This window comes from Ostrea edulis, chromosome 7 (genome assembly GCF_947568905.1).
Source record: "Ostrea edulis chromosome 7, xbOstEdul1.1, whole genome shotgun sequence".
Taxonomy (NCBI): Eukaryota; Metazoa; Mollusca; class Bivalvia; order Ostreida; family Ostreidae; genus Ostrea; species Ostrea edulis.
This window is the reverse complement of record NC_079170.1, coordinates 55,490,190-55,502,182: the sequence shown is the minus strand read 5'-3', so window position 1 is coordinate 55,502,182 and position 11,993 is coordinate 55,490,190. Positions and strand designations below refer to the sequence as shown.

The 11,993-nt window shown below is 34.5% G+C and overlaps 1 protein-coding gene across 1 annotated transcript in view; it reads left to right on the top strand.

Moving 5' to 3' along the window:
* The first annotated feature begins 574 nt into the window (after positions 1-574).
* LOC125657090 (proton myo-inositol cotransporter-like) overlaps positions 575-11,993 on the top strand; it is a 44,564-nt gene continuing 33,145 nt past the window's right edge. The window contains exon 1 of the mRNA XM_048887723.2: positions 575-1,274. Within this exon, the coding sequence (XP_048743680.1) occupies positions 827-1,274 (448 nt within the window). The 5' untranslated portion in view covers positions 575-826. The remainder of the gene's footprint in view (positions 1,275-11,993) is intronic.

Sequence of the window (11,993 nt, the reverse complement as noted above, 5' to 3'; positions counted from 1 at the left end):
GCATACATCAAGCAATATAGCTCATTCAGAAGATAAATTCAAACAGTGAACGGTTGGTTTACAATATGTTATCGTGTGTTACATTTGTAAAGCGTTTGAAGTTCAGTTGATACACTGATCTCATATACTGCTTGGAAATCCGGGGAACTGTTTCATTCCAATGCACTGTTTATTCTGCTACTGACTCTACAAATTGTTAGTGAAAATGTACCCATGCACCGAGTATATATCTTTATTGTTTGTAATTAACGATTAGTGAAATGTACCCATACACATGCACCGAGTATATCTTTATTGCATAGTAGTTAAGGATCGATGTTTGCAAGGGAAATGCTATGCCTGTAATTATTCAATATATGCAATTCAATTCCAAGATTTTGAAAATCATGTTGTATTATTGATAATTTGGAAGTAATTGCTTTCATTGTCTATTGAACTAGTCTGAAAAGCTATTATCTGATGACGAATTTTATCAATTGGCCAAATGTAATTAGTTTTTTGTTTGTTTGTGTCTTTTTTTTGTAGAGGTTCTGTTTCATTAAATTGAAATCGGCGACTAGTTGAAAGCTGTCTCTAAGTGATATCAAAATTCATCTGTTGGTTTTGCAGGTAACATCAATATTGCAAAGAGGCAAAGTGTAGTTGACAGTGGAACGATCGATGGGTAAATCTCTTATCCAAGCGCTTCGGTTTTCCAATAACTGATCTCGCTAGCTTCAGTGTGATGTCACATCAACATAAATGTTATTCAGATGCATGAAGACACGAACTGAAAGCTGAGTTTGTGCGGGGGAAGTACTTGGTTGTTTTTATTCCATGCTGAGAAATGTCAGGCACTACGAATGGGACCACAATGAACAGCGCCAGAAGACCAAGAAGTCTTTATGACGACCCAGGCGATGAAAAACTAAGTCTAAAAATTGACAATATTTCGTCACAACAGAAAACACCCGGGTTTGTTTACGTTCTGACTTTTTTCTCTGCTCTCGGGGGATTTTTGTTCGGATATGACACCGGTGTGATTTCCGGAGCTATGATTCTTCTCCGCAATGAGTTTCAACTGTCGCTGGTGTGGCAGGAATATATAGTTAGTGTAACGGTGGCTGCTGCTGCCCTTTTTGCACCCATTGGAGGCTTCTTGAACGATAGATTTGGAAGGAAACCAGTGATAATGGCTGCCAGTGTGGTGTTCACTGTAGGGGCTCTTTGTATGGGGATAGCTGGCGACAAATACTTGCTTCTAGCAGGAAGAATCATTGTTGGAGCCGGAATAGGTTTGTCTATTTTAATCTATGATTTAAGCTGAGTTGAAGTATTGCGACAGTTTGATTCATAATCATTGATTTTAAGCAATAAGAATCCAACTGTTTCGTAAATCACGAACCCAAGGTATTTCTGAATTAAACGACAATTTCACTACTTGTTGAACTTTGGTATAAAATTTACCCATATTTAAAGTTCTTCACGTTGATTATTTTCCTTCTTAATTCAGAGCATATAGACTTAGCATAAAGTATGAATTAAAATCTTTCCGAAGAACTAAATATATATTTTAATTCATAGTGTTTGTCGCTAGCTATGAACATGTTATTATGATGATATGGTAGAGAAAGTAAGCTTCGTTTAATGAGCACCGCTGTTCGTGTAACTGATCAATTTGGAAGTAACGATCGGTCTATGTTCCTAATGAAAATCAGCCATGTCTTAACTTAAACTTGTTACCATAATAGTACCATCGATTGACGGTAACACACCAATAATGGTATCCCTTCAGATGAGCAATCAACACCTTTTCGGGAGAAACTTTATCGCCTTTTCGTGGACTGCAGTTTGAAATACAGCCACCAAATTCTTTCGCATTCTGATCGGGGAATATTCCCTTGATTACAAAGGTTTTTTCATACCACATCTTTCATTTTAATTCGCCACTACAGAATGATAAAAAGAAAATGCCGTGATTGGAAAAGGCTTTGTTTACTTCTTAAAATTCATTTGACTCTTGCAACGCTAAAATGTCATCAATGATACATATTTTGCTATATGATGTGTATTTCTGAATGTTGCAATCTATGAAAAACATGTAATAATCATGGATTACATACAAACATTGATCCTTTTCTTCACCATTTACGTTTAGATTGTATAATGATTGAAATCTGTAGATAACATACGTTTCGAGATATCTAGATTTGCATCCACTCTGGTATTACAGAACCAAAGAAGTCCACCAATGGCTATAGATCCTATTTAACCACCGCTGTTTTATGATTCTATTGTAAGCTAAGAAATACTGCGGCGAATGATGGATATGTTGGATATTTCCTTCAATGGATTGTTTGTGGTGTTAAAACATACCAATGGACAAATCGCACTATGGTATAGGTTGAATCTTCATTATTTGTCGAATGCTGGAGCTATAGAGACCTCAGAAGCCCTTTATTTCCATATTTATTTGTTTTCTGTCCTAGTCATCATTTGTCGTTATTAAATTGATGGTCAATGCTGTATGACGACTCCATAGTTTGTTCGTTCGCTGAAATGGAAAGAGAGTCCCCATCTACAGTGCATAACATTTGCATTTTGTCCTTAAATGGATAACAATGAATACTGTCAAATAATATCATATTAGTGATGTAGATCGTAGAGATAGAAAACACCGATGTCATTAAACATGAAACGATCCTCTCAGTATTGTTAACTTTCTCTTTGATCATATGTAAATGACTCCCGTACCTGCATTGGTATCGACCAGAATAAAACAATTTGTGTGAATCATTCTATTACAATCCAATATGTCTTATGATGTCGTTGGTCGCAAACTTAGGCAAAATTTTATATGTACCGTACATACCAAAGTTTGATACAGAAATGACTAATGTGGATTGTACAACATTTGTATTAAAAAGATACTCTGGAAATTTCGTTGTCATGCAAAAATACGTTTACAAGAGAATCTTCATTGATTTCGATTTGGGGTCGATTTTTTCGTCTCTGGTGAAATGGCTAACAAGATTATGAAAGAGAAGATAATGAATGGTATTTTCCACAAAACAACATATGACGCAAAGAGGCAGTGAAACGCATTTATTTAGAAATCAGTACAAACCTTTCTGACTGATAAAGCTGAGTGTTTTTAATTAAGAAAAACTGATAAAATTGTAGATTTATTCAATATTTCACGATCTACACAATTTTACGTATCTATTGTATCCGGATAGGGTCATGTGTAATTTCTGTAAAAACGAGGGGTTATTTATATTCGGTCTTTCATATCCCGAAAGACGGAATATAAATAAATCCCTCGTTTCCACAGAAATTAGGTCATACGCAAAAGCGTAACAACACGTTTCTTAAAGCGCGCTGTAACGCTAAAACAAAACTCACCTTCGTGCTAACACAAAAGATGCCGCAGCACTATCACACACCACTCCGCCGCACTATCACAAATCACGCTGTCACACGTCGCATGTTGTGCGTTAAGGAAGTTAGCACTTCAGCTTTTGAGCAAAACTGCACAGGATGCTACAACTTTGTATATATTGGTTCAATGCTGATAGTATTGGTCCAAACATATTATACATCTATTACTTAACCCTGTCCAACTGTTTAATTTTTTTATTCATTTATTTATTTGTCATTTCAAATATTGAAAGGGTTTGGAAGGGACTTCATTTTGTGGCGGAAGGATGTTCTAAATCTGCATGATTTTACAGTTTCTGTTTTATCCAATATATCGGGAATTTTTATACCTCTATAGTTTTATTTTAAGTTCATAATTTATGATACAAGTAGTTGAGACTTGGAACTTATTCAAATGTTGTAATTCATTAATTTGGTTGATATATTTTTCCTAACGGTACACCGATTTTGTAAAAAAAAAAAAGTCTTAATTAGGAAGAATTGTTTTATCACACTAAAACATGTCTACCCTTCCATTTTCCATTTTTAAAATACATTTTAGGGATCATCTTTAAAGTAGAAAATATAGAGTTGCGGTATATGATAGTCACCTATATGTGTATGTGCTTCAACCAAGGAACAGTGTTGTGAACATGTGACTGTAAATTAAATTTACCAACATACCAATATCAAAGGCCTATGTCAAAAAACAAAAAAGCTATTATTTGACCTTTACATAAAAGGTCAAGGTCAAAGGTCATCAAAAATGGCACTCGACACACTGTCTTACCATGGTAATTCACACTAAAACAATATGTCTTCCATCTAGGAAGGGGACAAATAATTAAGTTAGCCAAAAATTTGTATAAGAATTCAGTATTTTGGCCAATAATTTGAAAAATTTATCTATAACCCCCACTTTTTCAAATTCCATTTTAAGACAATAGTTTGTAATTTATGTGCAATTTTAGAAATTGGGATTACTCCCAATATATTCTTTTAAACTCTCACATTCTATATCATTAATTTGTCCGTATATCAAGTGCAAAAAGTTCATTATTCTACTAGTATTGAACTTTTTAGGTCACCTGAGTAAACTCAGGTGACCTATTGTAATTGGTTGTCGTCGTCCGTCGTGCGTTAACAATTGAACATTTTTAACTTCTTGATCACTACCATTTCAATTCTTTTCAAATTTGGTATGAAGTACCTTGGGACATAAATTGTAAATTTCACGACTCCTGCACCCCTAGGGCCCTAGGGGCGGGGCAAAAACTGCCCAAAATTGACCAATCTTCTTTAGAACCGCACATGTGTAAGAAAAACTAAGTGCATTCACTGTGTTTTCTGCTTATTTCTATTGAAATCCATTGTTTGTCATTTGCAGCTATGAAGGCGCATTCTATTTCAACCTAGTTAGATCCGCTTTTCAGTGCTGCTTGTTCGCCTGTGAATATGCTCATTCCACGAACTTCGCGACCTCTTTCGCGGCATTGTTAAAATTGTAGGGAATTATGTTTTCTGGTGTATTTTTTTTCTTTTTTACATTTTATTTGAATTTATAATAATAGGAGTCGCATACCTACAGTATACGATGGTTTATTTTATGAGTTTAGAGTTTATTCTTCATGGACTACATGTATTCCCTTTACCAGTGTTCAAATATGGAAAGCATTACCAAATATGGAGACAAGTCAAGGTAAAGTGATATATAGCTGTTACGTTGAAATAACTTACAGGTCAATAATATCTATTTTGACATATATGAAAGTATCTATATTTAAAATATACAGTAAAATATAGATATAGATATTAAGTTCTTTCATTAAAAAGGAGAAGAACGTCTCAAACATTGCAGAAAACATTTGCACAGCCCGCTTATTTTGCGATGTTTGTGACCTTCATATCTCCTTTAACAAACCAAAAAAAAAAAACATCTTATTTTAAAAATGACGTAATCTGAACTTTGAAAATTGTTTAAAGCCCTTATCTCTCTCTCTCTCTCTCTCTCTCTCTCTCTCTCTCTCTCTCTCTCTCATATTGGCACTTTTTGACATATATGTAGCAAGTATTCTGAATTATGGTTGTGAAGTATGGGGAAGCCATAATACCAGAGATGTAGAAAAGATACAGTTAGAGTTTATAAAATCTGTTTTAGGTGTGCGAAAAAACATAAATTCTGCCTCGGTGTATTTTACCCATGAAAATCATTCGATTCTTCAGAATGTTCAAATTTTGGTTTAAAGTGTTGCGTAGTGAAAATTGTATAATTAATTATTATCTAATTAGAAATATATTACAAAAAAATTGGGTCTATTGCATTAAACAAAAATTGTACGATATATCGATATATATTAGGATATATTTGGTGTGATCAGGAGAATGAAACTTCTAAATTTTTCTTTCTTATTATAAAACAGAGGTTGACTAATATGTGTGTTCAAGGTTTAGCTGAACAAATTAATTGTTCTTCAAAGTGTATTATTTACAAACATGTTATTGATCACTTTTCGTTACAGTATTACCTTTATAAACCTATACCTAATATGTATAAAAGGCACATTTGTCGAATTAGACTTCTCACAATCTTGAAATTGAAACAGGCCGCCATAACAATATACTTAGAGAAAATAGAGTATGTAAATTTTGTAAAAATGACATAGAGGACGAATACCACTTTATATTAATTTGCCCTCATTACGGGGAATTTCTACATAGATATATCAAAAAGCATTATTGGCAAAAACCATCTGTTTTCAAATTTGTACAATTATTAACAGTGTTCGAAATTGGTTTAAAACTTGGTATAGACCAAGGGTCTATGCCAAAACAAGGTGACATAGACCTCATCGAATTGGCATAGACCGCAACATTGGAACAAAAAACACAAATTTAGAACATTGTTGTTTACTTCTAATGTACTTAGAAAGCATATTTTCTTTCCCATTTCTATAACAATGTCCTCCTTTCCTCATAACGTTTATCAGACGTCCACTTTTGGAATAACTCTATTGCTTTAAACCTAAAAAATCGACATAGACAATTGTCTATCCCAATTACAATTGGCATAGACCGGTGTCATTACTGTAATTAAGTGTTCATAATGTACACGAACTTTGTAATATAGGGAAATATTTATGCCTTGCACTAAGTTGCGAGAAAACGTTGTTTAAAGATCATTCTCCGTTGCTTGCTTGAATTTGTACACCTCCATACAATGTCATTTTTATGTATTTATGAAATTGATGTGATAAGACATATGTCTTAAGCAATAAAAAAAAATATATATATATTTCTCAAAATACTTTAATTGACACTTGACCAACAGTTCTTAACGTGAATATTTCAAAATATTAACATAGATTTGCCACCTTTATTACCAAAATTACTTATCTGAAGTTGAACTGAACAGTCCTTGGCCCAGTTCAAAAAATAAAAATTAGACGTTACTATTTACCAAACATGCATACCGGAAAAACTGGTCATTACGTCTGACACTCCCATGATCAGCAAATTACTGGTGGTTCGGAAAGGACTCAAGAAAATCTAATGTAGGACTACAATCTCATTACAAAAAAAGGTTTGGCCGTCATCGGCGGCAGATAACTAAAACGGTCCTTATTAAATACCATTCCTCATTATGTTTCTATTTGGAGAAACGTATACACACTTGGGAAACACTACACCGTAACATTTTCGGCGGATATTTACATCACTGAAAGATGTTCAAAAGTCAGGGTGATAACTTGTATGAATAATAAATGAAATGATGTAACGGAAACAGCGCAAACATATTGAAAACCAGAAATTCCATCGCCATAATTTTTTCAGACATATTTATGCGATTATTTTGATGCTGATGATTTGAAAAAGGACTGTAATTTTTATGAATCTAACACTTTATCAATATATTGATTATTTAAAAAAAATCCATACATTGTAAAGATGTTAACCATAGACAATGAGAAATATTTACATTTCCAATGTTTTTGCTTTCGATATCTTTACCAATTGTAATGACAGCCATTTTCCTCATGAATGAGATGCAGCTGTGAACAGTGCGCGTATGAATCTTGAAAAATACAGTACGTCTATTTTAACGACTGTGAATTCCGACAGAAATGAAAGTAGAATGTCGACAGGGGATGCTTACTCCTCCTAGATACCTGATCCCACCTCTGATGTGTCTGGTCCGTGTTTGTCCAACTCTCTATTTTGTATTCCGTTTAGAAGTTATGAGATTGATCACTGATCGTTATATTCACCTTTCATGTATATTTACATGCTGTTCTCAAGCACATGACGTTTTTTGTCAGAATGGAGGCAGGGGATTGACAGAACCTTCGAGAAAACTTAATATTACCCAACCACTAAATCGGTTAGGGGTGTCGGAGGAGGCAAGGTTTGTTTCATCGGTGCCTATCTTACTTTTTCATTCTCATTTTACTACTGTCATAAAAAGGGAGGGAAAAGTTGGGGGGGGGGGGGGGGGTGACGGCAAGCGGTCAGTAAACGAAAATTCACAAGTAAAATTAAAAACAAATTAAGTCCTTGTCACGAAAGCCACCCCATCTCATTGTACATACCTGGTTTTGAATGAGATTGAATGCATATAATGTGTATTGTGAATAATATACAACTGAACCTTCTCTTGTAGATGATTAAAATATAGCTACTTAAGGTACATGAATTATGACTACAGTTTTCTTATTGTCTTCATCTGAATATGATGTAATTATTATATACGATGAAATATATCCAGAAATTATACATAAGAAACAAGAGAGGAAACTCGCCGGATAACTTAGCAGATGTTTTTGCTAATTACATGTACTTCTAGAAATCGATCTAAAACGTAGCGACAGTCGATTTGTTGAAACTTTCTACAGCAAAATGCAACATGAATATGAAAATATTAAAACGCTTAACCCCCATTGACACCAATGACATGTTAAACGTTGCAATATTTGATCTTTTTGGTTTGTATTTTATAAATTTTTATTGGTATTGCATAATTTTTTGATTTGTATTGTATAAATTTTATTGGTATTGCATAATTTTCCATTTGTATTAAATATTTTCCATTTGTACTCTATAATTTTTCATTTGCATTGTATATTTTCTATTCATATTATATAATTTTCCATTTGCATTCTATATTTTACATTTGTAACTATATAATTTTTCATTCGTATTGTATAATTTCCATTTGTATTGTAAAATGTTTCACTTGTATTGTATCCGAGGGATTGTTTATTTTGATTTGCTACGAAAGATTTCATTAGTCAACGTCCCTTCGAGAATTTTTCACTCTAATATCGAGACGTCACCAGCTTTAGGTAAAGTACCACAAATAGACCCTATCCATAGCGCACAGTGCCATAGCAGTGGGAGGGGGGATTTAGCGTGTTAACACATTCCGCAACACGGGATCTCTGCTTTTAAGGTCATATCCGAAAGAACCGTGATTCTCACTTCAAAATGCCGAGCATTTGGCAAAGGAGCAGCCTCTACCTTCATACGTATGTTTGATGCATTCATGGCACGAGCGGAGCTCGAGCTCACGACCTCGCGGTCCTGAACCAAAGAGCAACCACGACCGGTTCCGCGTAGGACAGAATGAACATGTAGCTACTAGTAAAAGCGAAACGAGCGCCGGGCACCCCCACCCCTACCCCCTCACGAATATGATCATTTTAAAAAATATATATATAAAGAAAGGATGCATGCACGTTTTATTTTGTTAGAATTCAGTAGTTTCAGGGGAAACCACCACCACCACCAACAAGGCGTTGCCCTGGATCCATTAGGGGTCTCAAAACAGCTCCCAGACATCTAATCTCGGCTGAGATTCGGCTTGGCTGAATATTTGGACTGACGCCTTCACCGAATTTCGGAGCAGTCCTTCATAATTCATGTCTGGAAATTTACTTTCAGCATCGGCCGGTTCTAGAAATTAATGTGCACTTGGGTGGCACTGCTGTTCGATTCAAGTAAGTGATTTAACTGTTAAACAAACTCTATATCATTATCAATTTTGCATTGCTTACCGTCTAGGTATGAAAATCCCAAAATGAAAATAGTCACTCAATTTTCCGTTCAAATGAAATTGAAGAGTTCTTAAAGTTTGTTTTATCTAGTTACTGATAGATTGTATCTCCACATACCTACTTGTATATCTCTAATTAAAAAAACCCAAGAGGCCCATGGGCCTAGAATCGCTCTTCTGATACATTGTAGAACACGTAAAAATTCTCACTAACCAAAATTCATCAATTAACAAAGTTTGATGATGTTAAGTCAAATAGTACCTGAAAATTTAAATGTAACTGTCCAAAAGTAGGTCACGGTGACCTACTTTTGGTCGACACACTGAAAACTCAAGATGCATCAACTGACAAGTCAAATAGTATTCAAATATAGCTGTCAAATTCCAAAAGAAGGCCACAGTGACCTACTTTTTGGTCGACACACTCCAAAGACTCAAGATGCATCAAATGACAAAGTTTGATAATTGAAGTCAAATAGTATCTGAAATATTCAGATATAAACGTCAAATTCCAAAAGTAGGTCACAGTGACCTACTTTTTGGTCGACACACTCTGAAGACTCAAGACCCATCAACTGACAAAGTTTGATGATTGTAAGTCAAATAGTATCTGAAATATTCAAATATAGCCGTCAATATCCAAAATAGGTCACGGTGACCTACTTTTAGTCAACACACTCTGGAGACTCAACATGCATCAACTGACAAAGTTTGATAATTGTAAGTCAAATAGTATCTGAAATATTAAAATATAGCCGTCAAATTCCAAAAGTAGGTCACGATGACCTACATTTTGATCAACAAACTATGAAGACTCAAGATGCATCAACTGACAAAGTTTGATGATCCTAGCTTTCATAGTGTCTAAAATATGCATCTAAAATTGAAAATGTGAAATTTGAATGTCTGCAAAATTCAAAAAGTAGGTCACTGTGACCTACTTTTTTTGAATAAATATGTTTCGAGGCCTCAAGACGCATCAACGTACAAGGTTTGATGATTCTAAACCCCTCGGTAACTGAAATAACAACCTAAAATGTATTCATAAATGATTAGCCATAAAATTCAGAAAGTAGGTCATGGTGACATACTTTTCACATGACACAGTTCAAAGTCACATGATCCATCAACTGACAACTTTTGATGATCATAGGCTCAAAAGTGTCTAAGATATGCATCAAAATCCATTTAATAATAATTACCTGCAAAATTCAAAAAGTAGGTCACCATGATCTACTTTTGAGACATCATGATATTAGGTCTAAGATGCATCAACAGACAAAATTTGATGATCCTACTCCTTATACTAAGCAAAATATCAAAGTTTTAACAAAACAAAATTTAAGGTCAACTTTGAAGTGACCTTGAGACCACACCCTTTGCCCCAGGATGATGCCTTGAACAATTGTTTATCTACAACCTATCATCATCCTCAAGTTTGGTGATAATTTGCCCAGTGGTTCTTGAGAAGAAGACTTTTTAGCAACCACTACTTTTGTTTGCATTTTCCTAATTATCTCCCCTTGTTAAAGGGTCACAACCCTAGTTTTAGTACAAATGAAAGCCCTTGGGCCAAGGATACCCTGTGACAAATTTGACAAAAATTGGTCCAGGGGTTCTTGATATATAGCCCTTTTTCCAAAAAGTTGACGCACACCGCACACCAGACATATGGCCATATAAAAGAGCTAAAATAAAAAAATAAAATATTGCACCATGGAAGTCTTAATTTGAACGGAATATTTAGTGACAGTTTATTCTATGAAATTTAAAGACTTATACGTTAAGTAATGATGCATTAATAGTGATATAGATTTGGTTTAATAGTCACCTAATTGATTTGAAGCGAACAGCAGTGTCACCTAGTGCACATTAATTGCTAGAACCGGTTGAAGCTGAAAAGCCGAGATAACCAGACATCCAGCCGATTACTTTCGTTCAGAAATTTCTAGATCCGCCACTGGTTATACACGAGGTTGATAAACGGAGGGAAATCATAATAGGCGCATGAAAGCGATAAATGTGATTTTCGGTGGTAGGGCTTCATACTATTGCATATAGCAAATACGGTACATGTACTTCCCTGCGAAACATGGCTCCTGAACTTGACCTCGTGTAAACCATTTTGAACACCTCGCGCATTACCAAATTCGATAATGGCCCTACCATACGTATGAAGGTAGAGGCTGCTCCTTTGCGAAATGCTCGGCATTTAGAAGTGAGAATCACGGGTCTTTCGGATATGACCTTAAAAGCAGCAAACAGCAGTGTCATCTAAGTGCATATTAATTTAAAAATTTAAAACTTAAGATTAATCCAATGAAATCTTTTGTAACAAACCAAAATACACAATCCCTCGGATACAATACAAATTGAAAATTTTAAAATGCGAATGGAAATTATACAATACAAATAAAAAATCATATAATACAAATGGAAAATTATACAATATGAATAGAAAATATCCAATACAAATGAAAAATAATACAATACAAATGGAAAATTTTACAATACAAGTGGAAAATATCCCGTGGAGATTCAGGTT